Source organism: Anabrus simplex, chromosome 1 (genome assembly GCF_040414725.1).
Source record: "Anabrus simplex isolate iqAnaSimp1 chromosome 1, ASM4041472v1, whole genome shotgun sequence".
Lineage (NCBI taxonomy): Eukaryota > Metazoa > Arthropoda > Insecta > Orthoptera > Tettigoniidae > Anabrus > Anabrus simplex.
The window spans coordinates 1272230086-1272247613 of record NC_090265.1 but is presented as its reverse complement, the minus strand read 5'-3'; the positions used below and the strand labels follow the sequence as shown (position 1 = coordinate 1272247613).

Sequence of the window (17528 nt, the reverse complement as noted above, 5' to 3'; positions counted from 1 at the left end):
TGATTCCTCCACCATATACTCCAACAAGTCATTACAAAAGTACAACTTGACATCATAACCTATATTTTCAGGTTCACTCGGCAAAATTTTAACGCCAGGCGTGTCCGAAAAAGACTCCAAAAACAGTATAATATCCCGCTTAGACCTCTCACTGCCAGAAATAGGGATAATATTATCAACAGTATTTACATCTAGACCATCTTTGCTATCTGAAGCAACAGGTCATTGCGTGCATGGTGCAATTAACGTGTCATTCAACGCATCACTTCGACATAAATGCATGACACTAGCACTAGAATTATCTTTAGACAATTCATCTTCACACTCCTCACAATCACTGGATACATATGGCATATTATCAGCGTATAATTCACGTATACTATCACTAGGAGTCAATCCAATGTTTACCGGCGCTGCCAATTTTGTTTGCTAGCATTGATGGATACACGGGAGATATTCGAAGGCAAAAACAAATGCCATTTACGCACGAAAACGGGCAAAACCAGTACTAAAAGATGCGTAGATTTTCTACAATTTAGGTACATCAACGATAACCTCCAAGTAGTTCCTCAATAACTGTTAGATGGCATCAGAAGACAGAGCTGCACCAACACGTATTCATACGTGATCGGCTGCAGAGCACCGTGCTTGGAAACACGTATTGATAGGTGAGCGGACAGCATTGTGCATCCCAAGTGCATGTTTTTCATATTTCCATGGTTTTCCGCCAATGTGACCGTCATTTCAAGAGCTTGCTGCCTGCATGAAGACATATTCCAAGTCCAAGTCCTTGTCAGTGTTTTTGAACGAATTATTTGTAGCTGAATCGAACAACATCCCAAGTCCAAAGACTTGGTTTCTTTTTAGTTGCAGTAAACATGGGCTACTGCGCGGCGGGTGGTGACCTTGTACAGTTAACGGCACAGCTGCTTCCGCCACGTCAGACACCAGTTTCTTAGTGTGCGTTGCCATGATAGGTTGTGTGATATTCTGCTAGGCAATCATCTTACAAGCAACTGTTTAGAATACAGGAAAGTTGTTTTCAGTATGGATGACGACTCTCGTTCGACAGTGATTCTTGTGCGATTGGTAGGAAGAGGAAAATGCCTAAAAAATGGGGGAAAATGCTGAAAAAGTTAAACGTACTACGGGAGCCGAATACAGCAATTACAAAGTACGATTTGCCCAGCTAAAACTACAGGGCCTAACTGCATATGCCGCAGGACATGTTGTGAATTTTTCAGTGCTGGCGAAAAAGCCGCTCTTATTGAAAAGTTCATTTGTTTTAGAAACAAGAATCAGCAGGATATTTACTTGAATGGTCTGCTAATTCCCACTGGTGTTTCCCGCCGAAGACCGCGCACGGAGGTGCATACACCAAAAAGCATGACGCAGAAGTATGAGGTATGTAAATATTACAAAAGTAGTTGGAGTAATAACCATATTGCAGTGGCAGCATAAATCTATTGTTATATTGTACATTGTTTTAGGTGTCCATTGGTACGAATCGTAATGTTGTCTGTCGGTCGGCAATTTGTAGTCTGCATGGCATGGGAGAGCAACGAGTGAAACGGATAGCAACCCTAACTGCAATGAGGGAGGGCCCTCATGTTAAGAGAGGTCTCCATTCCAACAGGCCACACTGTAAGTCTGCCGATACTGTGTCGAAGGTAGATGATCACATACGATCATTGCCATACAAGGTGAGCCATTATGGGAGAAACAAGTCAAAGAAACGTTATTTATCAGCGGACCTCAGTGTAATGAATATGTACACACTGTATTGAGCAAAACATGAGCTCGAGAGCTACTATCAAGTCAAAAGTGGTACATCCCCAGAGAAGGTAAAAGCAGATGTGAAATACCGAAGGTTCCATAAGTATTTCACCGATAACTTTAACTATGGCCTCGGTCACTCTGCAACAGACGTGTGTAATACGTGTGCGGAGCTCAAATAAGACTGAAATTTTGTGAACACGATGGTTTAAGAAGACAACTGACCCTCAAGCAAGCCATACACAAGAGAAAAGCTGCGGTGTTTTGTGACACCATGGAACGGCTGTCTGCTGTTGGGAGTGAAAGGGATAACGTAGAAGTTCTCTGTTTTGATTTCCAACAGAATCTGCCATGGCCCTTGCTACCAGTAAATGAAATATTTTACTTGCGGGAGTTGTGGGATTTTAATTTCTGTGTCAACAGTGAAAAAATAAAACAATCCACAATGTTTATGTGGAATGAAACACAAGGCCACAAGGGTGCCAATGAAGTGATTTCGTGTTTAAATAATTATATTACTGATGTCTTGCCTGAAAGTGTAGACACACTATATTTGTTCACAGACGGTTGTATTTGGCAAAACGAGAATATGACAATAGTCCATTATCTTACAGCACTCTCCGATTCTGGAAGGTTTAAGAGAATCCATCGTTAATTTCCAATAAAATGACACAGTTTTCTTCCTTGCGATAGAGAATTCGCGAAAATTAAAAAAGGAGAAAGGAAACTGGTGAAACTCCTGGCGACTTGGAGAACATTGTACAAAATGAAGCCCAATTCAGTGTCATCCGCATGCAGGGTAGTGACTTTTAGGAGTACAAGAAACATCTTCGTCAGTTCTTCAAAATATCCATGCACAAGGGCCAACGATTCGCTGTTTCCAAACAAAATATCTTTAAATACACGAACAGCATCCCTGGAAAAGTGCAAGTAGCGGAAACCATGAGTGGGACTGACTTTGTCATGTACTCTTTGAAGAACCAGTCATCTACTAGTGTGACCTTCAATACGTAGTCCTTGTATACAGATATGTTGCCAATAAAATCTGAGAAGCTGGACAGTCTTTGGTCGTTACTGAAGTATCTCTCTCCACAAGGTGCAGTTTTCTATGAGGGTCTTCAGGGATTTTTACCAACTGGACCTTCACTTTCAGACGATGAAATGTAACATGGCGACTAAGTGATAAGTGTGATTGGATAAATTCAGATAAAATACGCACTTAACTACCATTAATGGAGATAACCCAATCATTATATGTCACATTGTGAGTAAATGGCAAAGTGGGACTTAGATTAACATATAAAGATTTCTTTAAGAGGTGAAATATTGTATTAAATAGTCTTCAGCGTGTATTGTGCTCCTAATTGATATGAATACAAGTATTATAAGCCATAAAACATCACTTTCAAACAAATATTACTTTCTGTTTGGAAAAGAATCCCAAGTCCAACACTATAAATAATTCTTAGCTACTCCAATATGTGCAAGATAGTGATGGCAATTTAACAAAATGACGTACCAAGGTAGGCAAGGAGGATGATGGTTGCCCAGTTGTACTTCCTCTTAAAACAATAATCACCACCACCGTAGGCAAGGCGCACGAATTTAAAAGCATGTCTCTAGAATGAACGTGTCTAATAATATGCAGTTTTTCGTTTCTCCTGAAAAATTTACTCCAAATGACTTGGTATTTCTTTCCATACAGGTCTTCACTTATATATACACAGGGTGTTAGGGGTATACGTACAGATATTTTGCTAGTTTGTAAAGACAAGTAAATAGCACAGCACATGCTTTGTACGTTTTACCTTGTGTCATTAGTTTTCCTATAAACGAGCCAAATATTTCAGGCCCAAATGTGTTTTGAATTGCCATAGTAGGAAACGCCGGTAATGTCATACTGTCCTCGTGTCGTTGAGTCACGTGTTCAACTACAGTAGCAGAGTATAGGAGTTGTTGAACCTGTTTCCTATGTAGGCCAACTCATGTTGCTGTGCTCTTCCCCTAGTCGCTGACGAAGAGGGGTGGCAGCGCACGTGCGAGACGAGGCCTTGCTGTACTCGTAAACCGTCTATCTTTCGTAATAATAATAATAATAATAATAATAATAATAATAATAACAATAATAATAATAATAATAATAATAATAATAATAATAATGTAATAAACAGTACAGACCAAAGTGGTCGGCATCAATCAATCAATCAATCAATCAATCAATCAATCAATACTGATCTGCATTTAGGGCAGTCGCCCAGGTGGCAGATTCCCTATCTGTTGCTTTCCTAGCCTTTTCCGAAATGATTTCAAAGAAATTGGAAATTTATTGAACATCTCCCTTGGTAAGTTATTCCAATCCCTAACTCCCCTTCCTATAAATGAATATTTGCCCCAGTTTGTCCTCTTGAATTCCAACTTTATCTTCATATCGTGATCTTTCCTACTTTTATAAACGCCATTCAAACCTATTCGTCTACTAATGTCATTCCACGCCATCTCTCCGCTGACAACTCGGAACATACCACTTAGTCGAGCAGCTCTTCTTCTTTCTCTCAATTCTTCCCAACCCAAACATTGCAACATTTTTGTAACGCTACTCTTTTGTCGGAAATCACTCAGAACAAATCGAGCTGCTTTTCTTTGGATTTTTTACAAGCCTTCTCTGAAAGAATGAAAACATAATGGAAAAGCAAGAAGAACCCCCAAAAGAATTGATTGAGTTATTTGCTTAACGTCTTCCAATATTAGGAGGGTTACATAAAACGTATGAGAAATTTAATTGTTGTTGCCAAATGTACCAAAATTCCGTGCGCTAGATGGCGCAATAAACTGCTCCTTCTGGTAATTATTTCAAAGGAAACCATTCTCATAATATTTTTATTGTAGTTAGATGTTATGCCCTTTTTCAATTTAAATGTCACTTCCTAGTCCTATCATGGAGTCCTTAAATTCATGTTTGCAATTGAGCTTTCCCCATTTTAATCTTAATTGCTCCGTTCATTCCCGTGTTCACTGATGCCTCTATATTCACATATTTGTTGACTTAAACAATGAACCGACACCCCTGAGATTAATGCTAGTCTGGGACTCGGGAGGTGGACTGGTGCAATATTAAATAATAGTTCTGTCCGTACATTACTCAGAATTTGAAAAGAATGGTATTTCTGTATCGGCCATGTCCACAGTAACAAGGAAATGCATTTTTTTACTTTTCTGTAATTTCTGCCTGTATGTATGTATGTATGTATGTATGCATATACGTACACGCATCACGAGAAAAAGGCTGAAGAGAATTTAATGAAAATCGATATGTAAAGTCGGGTGATGAACCACTACAATCTAGGCTATAAATTATTTTATTCACGCTGAGTGGAATGGTAGTTTAGGCGAAGGCCTGAAATGTAATTCTCAAATAAATAATTTATGTTATTAGTGATCGTATCGATAAATACTACATAACTGACATAACTTTAGTTATGTCGTAAGTTGGTGGTAGTTATGTAAGAAGTCATTACATTTCCGATCACTTATGTCTTATACATTTTTAGCGTACCGCATATAATCTCAGAGATATGCATGAAATTGGATTTTTGTTACTAAGTCCAAATCAGCGGCGAGTCACGAGAAAATGGGTAAACAGAATTTAATGAAAATAGGTATGTAAAGTCTGAGAATAAGGTCTACGATCTACAGTCTACGATATAAATAATTTTGTAAGACGGCCTAATATCACAGAGTCGAAAGAAAACTAATGTGAAGGCCTGCAATATAGAAAGCTCATAAACTTTATCAACAATAACATTACATTGACCATTGTTTGTTGTGATGTGGTTTTTTTTTCTCTTTTCACTCATCCCCGATAGATAAGTTTACTGCAGCGTACCGAGGTTTTTGTTAATTTGCTTTACGTCCCACCGACACAGGTAGGTCTTGTGGCAACGATGGTATAAGAAAGGAATAGGGGCGTGAAGGAAGCGGCCTAGGATTTAATTAAGGTACAGTCTGGTGTGACTGGTGTGAAAATGGGAAACCACTGAATAGCATCTTCAGGTATGCCGGCAGTGGGGTTCGAATCCATTATCTCCCGGATGCAAGCTCACAGCTGCGCGCCTCTAACCACACGGTCAGCTCGACTGGTCGTACCGAGTTTAACAGCCTGCCTGTATATTGGCGGGAAGTAGCTGGGGAGTTAGATAACTTTCTTCTTTAGCATGCCATTCCTCTGGTTCATACATTTTCTGATATTACTGGTACGTAACACACTGGTTCATCATAGCACTCGAGGTATTCAATCCCTACCCTGAGGCTCTGATTGGAATAAGTAGTGTGCATATTTAACGGAATAATGACTTTGGACTGTTAGATCGGCACCGTAGTACTGTTCGTTGAAATTGCGAAAGTGTGCGGTTCACTACTACTACTACTACTACTACTACTACTACTACTACTACTACTACTACTACTAATAATAATAATAATAATAATAATAATAATAATAATAATAATAATAATTAATTGCACGCCATCAAATTTACAGATTGGAAGAAAATTTTAAATACTTAACATTAACATAACGGAAAAATATATCCACTAATCTTTAGAGTGTGTAATTGAGATACTAGATTTCAAACTACATTTCATAATTATTTAACCGAATAATCATTAGTTGGTTTTTCCGACATTTCAGCGTTTGCCATCTCTTTTAAGTGAAATGTAAGACAAATCGTCAGAAGGCGACGGCATGTTTGGCCGATGTATACCTTACCGCAAGTACAGGGAATTTCGTATACCCCCAGGATGTAAAACTGGGGACAAATTGTCCTTGGTTTTACCCAGACTGTGAGCAATTTTAATGCCGGTCCATTGGTACCAGTATCAAGGAACATGAACGTAATATTCGTCTCAACCAGCCAGACAAATCGGCAATAGCTGAGGACCCTCTATCGTCGGGTCATGATATCATGTTCCAGGATGCTCAAGCTCCTACTCACACTAGACACTACAGGTCCAGGATTATACGGGAAGCTGTGGAAATACGTAGAAATCCAAACAATTTAGAGGGACACTGGCTATCAATTAAGTAATACCTGGTTGCCAGCCATTAAGGATTTACGTAGGTAGTTCCCTTCCCTATTATGACGTCACTCAAGATATCATTATTATTAATGAAACGGTCACTCAAGATATTATTATTATTATTATTATTATTATTATTATTATTATTATTATCATTATTATTAATGAACCGGTCACTTCCGCCAAAAAATGCATTAAGATATCGGTCGCGATTACAATTATTCAATGATCAACCAAAAGACGTCATTACTATTATTATTATTATTATTATTATTATGATGATAATTATTATTAATCTGACCGCCATGATTTATCATCGTCCTAACGTTGTTATTATTATTATTATTATTATCGGTTGCATATTATCATTTAGATTCCTTTTTAACATCTTTATCATCGCCCATTTAATTAACACTGTCCAACCTTTTATCTGCAATATTAATTATTATCATCACGGCATCATGATTGTCATCACTCGTCATTACAATGATCACAACATACGATCATTTATGTGGACTTTGATCTCTCATTATCCTTAGATCCGTAGTATCTCGCCGAATAGCTGCGCAGTCTATTTATTTCATACATGCTGTCACGGGTTCGAATTCTACCCGCTACGTAATTCAGTATTTCTCTGTGACACTGCCCGTATATTCTACACTCATTTCAATATGCTAAGTGTTTCTCATACGAAATTTATATCCCTTTCTATCTCAATATTCCTTTATTCATTTATTTCTCACAGAATTATCAACTGACTTATATATTCCACTTCTGACATCGTATGACATTTTATTATTTGACTGCAGGTTCTTTATCATCTTTCTATTCACATTCGATTTACGTCTTAGTTCATTCTCCACAAATAATCGTAACAGTCTGAAATTATATTTACCAAAATTTGACAATCATGGTTTCGTAATATTAGTCATATGTGTTCCGGCTAATGAATTGCAACTTTAAGACACGATATTTATTTGTAAAATTATTGGACCGTAATTTAAACAACACGTTCATTAACATGTACGGATATTAGCACCGATATTATTATTGAATATTATTAATTGATCAAATTAAATTATCACACACTTTAATTCCGAATTAAAACGACATCCCGTCATTAAATGATTCTCGATAATCTCAACACATTATCACTCAAATTTTATTATTAACCACTGTTCACGTAAAATTCCGATATCTCATGAATTATTATTATTATTAATCTCACTTCTCACAACTTGTACCACCTCATTTTGAAAATATGAACACACTGATGAAAACAACAACACAGCTGGCATGACAAGGCTGAATTTTCCTTAGCATTATTATATAACTCGTCAACTGACTGACTGAAAAGCACACTTCGGGTCGATCTGAATATTACAACAAAATCAAATGTCAAACATAAACTCTTGACTATAAAGAAATATGAATGCATGCATGACTTAACTCACTACCATATATCTACAAAATTTATATCTACAACAAAGTGAAATATATCATCAGACCCGATATTTACTTTATTCTTACCTAACCCTGTCCGTGCTACAATTTAGAATGGTGTCGTGAAGCGACCCATCTTGTTACATAAGGTAACCAAGTCAAATAAAATTATTCCCATTTTCCCAATCACGCTAACGTTTCCCAAATATTATTTACATATTGCACTCATCTGGTTATGTGATATCCATTGCAACTTAGCAGAGGAGAGACCATTACGGCCCCGTTCTTCTGTTCTACTCGCCCATACTTGCTGGCGTTACTCCACAGGTGATTTCCTGGCACATCACCATTTTTATACTAATATTTTAAACATCACACTACTATACCATTAACATTATTAACACTAAAGTTGATTTATACAGAACAGATTAACACCCTAGACCCAAATGATTATTATTTTACACTGTTTGAACTTCGCCCTTTTTACCGCACACAAGGACATGGACACATACGACGGAGTGTCAAATTGTACGCCCGGCGCGATTTACGTTGTCCGACGCGATACGCCCGATTCATATGGCCCTCTTGAAGTATTCATGATAGCGGTTCGATCTTCCAAAGTACAGGCTATTATTCCCTCACGGTACTGTTCGTCACACGGTGTTCTATTTCTGCACTTATTGCTGTGCAATTGAAATTTATATTACTCACTCTTACAATGCAATATTAATTGACTTCACTACGATATTTATAACCGGCAAACACTGTCCTAAGTTAACTACTTCCAGTTCATGGTGCTCGAGTGCGATCACATTTTATAAGTACCGGCGGATGCTTGCGCCAATAAATGTTGAGTTACTATAAGCACGACGGGTCTGAAGTCAGCTGCGAACGACGGTTCATCTCCAGAGATTCATTTCACGTGTGTTGGCGAGTGTTCCTTGCGCCCGTATATATGGATGAAGCTTTCCCTCGCGGATTCATTGACGTCATGTCCATGAGGGAGGGGGTGGATTTTTAATAGCGGTACTTGCATTCCGAATTGGATGTCATAATTTATATCACATTGATGCACTCCTCTGGAATAGACGCTGGATTAAATATGAACTCCCGACGATCATAGATTTCGGAGATATGGATGGATTTCACTCCTGAATTTGGCGCGCTAAACGGCGTCCATCTCAACGTGGTTCTCGTCCAGCCAATAACATTCAAGATGTCTGGTTTCCAAGAAATCCAGCCTTCAATTTATTTAATTTGCCAATAATTATCGATTATTTTTCCATGTGTGACATCTAATAAGTTCATTACGTCGATCCGTGTACTCACATTAATTTATTAATGATTACTTTTGAAGTTACGAGAATATCTTTTCCATCATCTCTCAAGATGTATCCCTGAGCCTCCTAACAAAATTGTGTGATTGGACTACAAGGGCGCACGTGGTTTAAGTTTCCACCTGGAACAACCTGGGCCAACGATTGTCGCAGAGAACACTGTACTTTTCCGTTCTCTATTTCCGAGAATTTGTGACGTAGCGGAAATTTTTCGTCCGCCCAGAATATACTCTCGCAGCGTTCAAGTTGCAACATACCCATTGTCTCAAACTAGCCTTTCTCTTTCTGACCTAAACTTATTTGTGGACATGTATTTTCCTGGTCGCCAAACTAATGAACTCCCCTGCTGTAAAGCAGCTCTATGCTGTTGTGACAGACTAAGCTCCACGGCTCCAGTCTGTCGGGTAACCAACTTATATTTCAACATTACTCGTATGGAATAAAATTTTCTGTACTTCAATGAATGTACCATATATTATTTCATAAATCAAATAATGATTGACTTTGGACCCCAGTCACTCGGGTTCAATATATAGATTACCTTTCAGGACTTCCCCTAAACTACCATTTTACTCAGTGTGAATAACATTATTGATGGCCTACATTATAGCGTCTTATTCCCTGACTTTGCATACCAATTTTCGTGAAGATACGACAACTACTACAATAAATATCTGAGAATTAAATTTTAGGCCTTCCCCTAAACTATCATTTTTCTCAGCGTGAATACAATTATGTATAACCTATATTGTAGCTATCTTTGTCTAACGATTTCCATTAAGATACGACCACTAATAATATCAATATTTGAAAATTAAATTTTAGGCATTCCCCCAAAACTGCCATTTCACTCAGCGTGAATACAATCATTTATGGCCTAGATTATATCGACTTATTAACCCGACTTTGCATACCGACTTTGCACGACTACTATAACATAAATATTTGAGAATTAAATTTTAGGCCTTTCTCTAAACTATTATTTTCCTCTGCGTGAATACAATTATGTATAGCTTATATTGTAGCGACTTATTTCCAATCTTTGTCTACCGATTTCCATTAAGATAGACCACTAATAACATAAATATTTGAGAATTAAATTACAGACTTTCCCCTAAACTACCATTTCACTCCGCGTGAAAAAATAATTTATAGCCTAGATTGCAGTGGTTCATCACTTGACTTTACATTCCAATTTTCATTAAATTCTCTTCAGCCGTTTTCTCGTGATGCGTGTACAGACAGACAGACAGACAGACAGACAGACAGACAGACAGACAGACAGACAGACAGACAGACAGACAGACAGACAGACAGACAGACAGACAGACAGACAGACAGACATTACGGAAAGGTAAAAAATGCATTTCCTTGTTAATGTGGGCATGACCGATACAGAAATACCATTCTTTTCAAATTCTGAGCAATGTACAGACAAAACTCTTATTTTATATATATATATATATAGATTAGCGACTCGATAACACGTGTGGCATATGGATAACAAAGCAGGTACTGATAGGCACAGGCCGGACTCAGCGGTGGGTGACACGTCCGGACTTGTTCTTCATGCGACTTCGCGCACAACTCATATTAGGCATGAATACAGCCGATCTTGTCATTCGCTTTATCTTTGAGAGTGGATTAATCAAGAGTATACACATTTCAAGCGTTCTGTTACTCAGCGGTTATCTTCTAATGTTTTATTTTCGGCTTAATAACATGTATTTATTTCTAACCATAATTCTTTTTCTCTGTGGCGTAGGCGATGAAGTGCGATGAATCTTCGTAGGTAGGAAGATTTTACGACCGAATGCCCTTTCTGACTCCAACCCGTTGAATAAATAGATTTTTAATTCTTTTTATCGGTTTAGATATATGTAATTTTTCTTAAAACTAAAATATCACCACCGCCACTGTTCTACAGTGGAATGGAGTATCATTCAGAGGCGTTCTCAGATGTGCATAAAGCAAGCAGATAATCCCTTCCAGCACTTGCTAACGCAACTAAACGTTGTTAGCACAGTTTAGTAGCGCCTCGCCCGGCTACCTATTAAGGCTTCGCTGACCCTGATGACATATCGGCCATTTGTAGGGCCACATACAATTTCATCGCTCTCCTAAAACTGTCATTACCAAAGAACGAAATATAAAAAATCTAAGTTCAAATGGTTAGTATAACTCAAATATCAAAATAAATCTGCTCAGTACCTGTTCGATACTTAGTATTTCCTCAAATAACGTATTTCCTTCACTAAAAAATTTCATGATATCGCCAATTTCAACATCTGCCTGGTAAAGCTAACATTTTTTCTTAATGTCTGTTTTCTTCACACGTGTTATGGTGACGCTCGCTTTAAATACATTTCCTTTTATTTCCATTCATACCGGGCGAGTTGGCCGTGCGGTTAGGGGCGCGCGGCTGTGAGCTTGCATCCGGGAGATAGTGGGTTCGAACCCCACTGTCGGCAGCCCTGAAGATGGATTTCCGTGGTTTCCCATTTTCACACCAGGCAAATGCTGGCTGTACCTTAGTGAAGGCCACTGTCGCTTCCTTTCCACTCGTAGGCCTTTCCTAACCAATCGTTGCCGCAAGACCTATCTGTGTCGGTGCGACGTAAAGCAAATAGCAAATTTCCATTCATTCATCGCTGATTTGCATTTATGGCTGTCGCCCAAGTCGCAGATTATGTATCAGTTGCTTATCTATCCTTTTCTTAAATTATTTTCTTCAAGGTACTAGCTCACAAAAAGCTCTCCCGTAAAAAACCACAATACAATCATATTCGGTGATTCGTAGGCGCGAGATCTTACTAATTCCAAATTTGGAGGACATAGATGCCTTTCGATTACGTTTCTTAACAGGTTTTTAAAAAATTAGAAAGATTTTACTATATATTTCAATACTTAGCAAAGACAAACATTTACTACACTTTACTACGAGGCATTCAACACAACGCAGACATTGGTAACCAGAATTTGTGACAGGGACAAAAGAAGATGCATTTTGAAAATAAAGGGAGAACTTTAGAATTCTCCACTGGTTACTGGATTGACGTTGGGACGTCGATCACTAAAAAATAAAAAGCTATATCTTACAAAGTATAGTATTTACAATTTACATTCCATGTAAAGACTTACAGATTGTCGTACGTATCTATTGTATATAACGTGATGGATTTAAAACTAATGATGGCTATTTTTCATTCCAGAAAGTAGGCTGTGACTGGAAATTGGACTCCGAAGAAATTGAAGATGAGTGCGGTATCTGCAAAGGAAATGGAGCGGGCTGTCGGCTGGTCGAGGCTACATTTTCCGAAACCAGAGGTCAAGGTATATTGCTATAACTATTTTATTTGACGTAAAATATAGAAATCATATCTGGGACACTCAGCATTTGGGATGGAATTGTGATCACGGCACCTCCTGGTGTATTTATTGTTCTGGTATCAACTGAGGAAATAGGTAGGTGGGACCCATCAGTTCCTAGGAGAAAGTGACTTTAATAAATAAAAACCCTGGTCCTCCAAGCAGGGGGCTCGCGGCAGGAAGGGCTTCTGGCGAGTAATATTTTTTGCTAGAACAAAATGGGACATATCGCAGAATGGACTAAATACTGGTGTGTACCCCATAATCGACGAGCAGCTAAGGCTTCACCCGCTCTCCAGTGAAAAGAGAGCGATAACAACCCAATAGTGGATGGATGGAGCTAAAGATTGGTCCTTAGGATTTGCACCCTTATTGTTGAAAGCATTACAAGTAGTGCTACAGAGCTAACAGACCTCATGAAGACTTTATTCACTTAGCGTATCGCTTTTTGGATACATTCGAGAAACGTAGTTACATTCATCACTATGTTATAAAAAACATCCAGTACTTGGATGCATCTGATGGAATTTCTTATACTCTCCTCCCTAAACTCTAAGTTTGGAGTCTTCCCTAATATGTTGAATGGCCTGCGTTGGTACGATACAGTCACATGCGGGTGAAGATTGCACTCCCCACTGTAAGAGTGACTCTCCACACCTTACATGCCCTGTTCTCAACTGACTGAGTGTGTTCCACACCTTTCGAGGTAGATCAAACCCACGGATAGCCTCAGGGATGCAAGGTAACAACATTTTGAAGCCATTCTCTTCTCCAGGTATCAATGATGTTAAATTTACTGGCATTGTTTCCAAGTGTGAGAGGAGGATGTCTTAAATGAAGTCTGTTATTCTGAGGTCAAGAATACCAGAATGCAGTGATAGTTCAGGGTTTGCTAAGATCTTATTGTATTCCCTAATAAATGTTTTTATTCGAAAATTTGTGGGTGGTATGCGACTTAGGACAGGCAGCCAGATGGTAGATGTAGACCTGATTATTCCTGAAATGATACGCGTAGTATTATTAAGATGGATGTCAATTTTGTTTACATGGGTACTGTTAAACCATACTGGTGCACAATATTCCGCCGCATAGTAAACCAGACTCGATGAAGAAGTCCTCGGAGTTGTCACAGATGATCCCAACATGGTTCCACAAAGTTTCTGAACGCTATTTTTTCTTAGTAATGGACGTAGGTTTACGTTGATATTATTTCTTGTTCTCAGTTCAGCGGCAGTTTTTGTGAGGTTTGATTTAGTTATATTTAGTTCTCTTTAGGCTGTTTGCGATATATCAGCAATATAGAGGCTAAATATAAGAGGGGCTAATGCTGATCCTTCAGGTAAGTCATTTTGGAGGAACTTCTGGCTGCTAATATTGTTTCCTATGGTGACTTAGAATCCTCTGTTACCAACCATCTTATCAATAAGCTTCGTATTTTTTTTTGCACGGAATGATCTTCATAAACTTATAGAGTAGGCTTTGTCTCCAGACGGTATCGTAGGCTGCTGATAGATCTATGAACGCCACAGATGTTTCATCTTCTCTTAAAAGCCTGCTTCAATGTGTGATATGAGTGACAGGACTTGTTCTGCACAGGTTCGATTGGGACGAGAGAAGGCTTGTACTACGGGGACTGTCGAAAGTATTGTTTATCTAATCCTATTATTACTCGTTCCAAAAGTTTACAAATCACATTAAGCAATGCAATGGAACGATAACTTTGCGATAGACCTCTAGGTTTGCCTGGTTCAAGGACAGCAATTATCTTGGTACGTTTAAGCTCTTGAGGTATGTCTCATGTTTTTAATACTGAGGTGATGAAGAATATCTTCATATGTTTACCAGACCTGATGAAAATCTCTGGCAGGATACCATCAAAACTACGAGCTTTGCCAGGTTTTATGTTTTTTATTCCTGCTGAAACTTCTTTAGGAGTGATGTCATGCGAATCTTCAGTGTTATGATTAGCTGCTGCTTTCAGCTTTTTCTATTTCCCGTTTTATGTGGGTTGTTGTCCCTCGGTGATATTTTTCTTTAGATGTTTTGACAATGTACGCAGCAATTTTTTGGGGGGGTTGTGTGGTTATCTTCTACTGAAAACTTTGAAGTCTCTACTTTGAGTGGTTTTGCACCCACTTCTGTCGTCGTGCAGTATCTAGGCTATGTATCAAATTATCTGCTTTTTTTGAAAATCATTGTAGGGATCCTCACATTATTTTTCCCAGCCTGGAATTTATTCTTCACGATAACCTATGAGTATGTTCTTTTTTGGTGTACTGGTAACTGCTCCTACAAAACTTTTATAGTTTTATAGTAGTATCCAATATGGGCATTAATCTAGGCCCTCAGAGAAAGTATTACAATTAGCTCTTTGTAGATTCCATCTGGGTCTAGGAATTGAGATTATCAACGGAATACTTCTGCCAATTCCTACTAAATTTGGGCGATGTTGATTTCGAGGGAAATCTGACAAAATATTGCGAGCTGTTTTCACCAAGCAATATTTTTCATCAGCTGTGACAAAGCATAAATCTGGGTCATACTCTTGTTTCCAGGCTGCAGACTCGAAGGAACACCGATATTTAACAACAAAAAGAGAGATGGAAATTTTTCTCGAGAAAAAATGGACTGAACATCTGGTATGAGTAAGCAGGAGAAACGACAGGATTATGAGGGTGGTTCAGGATAGAGGATACCCCGTTAACATCATATGTGCCTACGCTCAATTTGTAGAATGTGATAATCAAGACGAGAAATAATAGTGGAGAGCACTGTATGAGGAATTAGAAGAAGTACCAATGGAATGTTTCTTGGGAGGAGACCTGAATTGTGATGAGAGCAGATATGAATTAGGGAGGGCACACGGAGGATGAGCCATAGAAGAAAACAACATGGCTGCGAAGGTACAGTATAATTGACTTTGCAGTCACAGGTGACTTGGCAATGATTGACGACTTTTTCCTGAAAAAGCCGCATCTATAAAAGCGGTACAACAGAATGACTGAAAGATTATGTAGGAGGAACCGTATGGTACAGGTAAATAACTGTAAGGGTGGTGCATGAGAGTGTGCTTTTTCAGCACCGGCCTGTGACAGTAAAGTGTGAGATAAAGATACGAAGAAGGCGTAAAGATATGATCGAGCCTAAGATCAAATGGTGGAAGCTAAAGAAGTCAGTCTGGCGTATTCATTAAAAACTGAGGTCTAGAAAGAAATAACTCCAAATGGAATGGTAAATGACTGGTAGGAAACTGACAGCAAGATCATTATCACAGTCGGGGAGAAAATCGGCGATAACGGAGTTGCGGGAGAAAATGAAAGCAAAGAATGAGGCTAAAAGGAAGAACGACAGTGTACATAGCGACCAAGATAAGTAAGAGTACAGACAATGGAAACAAGAGACATAGCATATAATGGCAAGAGCAAAGGAAAATGCAGCAGATGAGCTGAATAGAGGATTGGAAATATCAGACGAGGTCAAATATATTTGTATAGTAAATTCAGAACAAGGAATTAGGCTACATATCTAACACATACTAAACAAAAAGATGAGGATAAGGCAGTTCGTAGGACAGAACGAACCATCAACTGAAGGTGGAAATACTATTTCAGAAAATTGCTAAATGAAGAGCGCCCTAGGAGAAATCAAGGAAGTGAAACAGCGAATGAAAGTCTGGCTCAACGGCTAAATGCCTTGCATAATGTCCTTTGGTACAAGGAATCCCGGGTTCGAATCCCGACTTGGTCGGGTATTTTATCCTTAATTGGTTAATTCCTCTGATTCGGGGTTGGCTGTTTATGTCGTCTTCATTCATTAGAATTCATCTTAGGCAGGTTCTCACTGACACGCAGGTAGACTACAGGCTGCACCAGGCTTCTAGGGAGGCCATACACAATTAATATTATCGAATAATAACTTAACACTTGAAATAAAACGTAAGAAAGTCCTGGAAGTGTTGAAGTATATGAAGATATATTGCAAGGCTGTTGAACCAGATAGTACTGTATATTAGCAGAGGCATGGAAGACTCTTGGGAGAGTGAGAATTGACTTGCTGCATGATCTGGTTACTAAGATTCACGATGAAGATCCCATCCCCTATTCTTAGAGATTGAGTGTCCCAGTACTCACATACGAAAAGGGAGATATCCAAGAATGTAAAAAGTATGGAGGAATAAAGCTGTTATTACATACCATGAAGCTTTCGGGACTGACAATAGAACGAAGATTGAGACAAGAAAACATAGTTAGGAGCAGAATAATTTTAATTCATACCAGAGAAAGGAACAACCATTGCACTACTTGCACAAGGACAGTTGTTAGAAAAATATGGGAAGGCGCAAACAAGTCTGTATCAAATTTCCATAGATCTAGAGGAAGCTTACTCTGTTCTACCAGGACGGGAGCTATGGCGATAATGAGAAGGAAAGATGTACCAGAAACGTATGTGAAATTGGTGATGGATATGTAGGATACAGCCGAATTCAAATAAGAATAATTGTAGGAACCACAAGAAGTTTCCCTCTGA

The 17528-nt window shown here is 38.6% G+C and overlaps 1 protein-coding gene across 1 annotated transcript in view; it reads left to right on the top strand.

Annotated features, from left to right (window-relative positions):
- Window positions 1-17528, top strand: part of LOC137497204 (A disintegrin and metalloproteinase with thrombospondin motifs 12-like) — a 205073-nt gene that overhangs the window by 117087 nt on the left and 70458 nt on the right. Inside the window, exon 15 of the mRNA XM_068225729.1 lies at window positions 12845-12965. Coding sequence (XP_068081830.1) covers window positions 12845-12965 — 121 coding nt within the window. The remainder of the gene's footprint in view (window positions 1-12844; window positions 12966-17528) is intronic.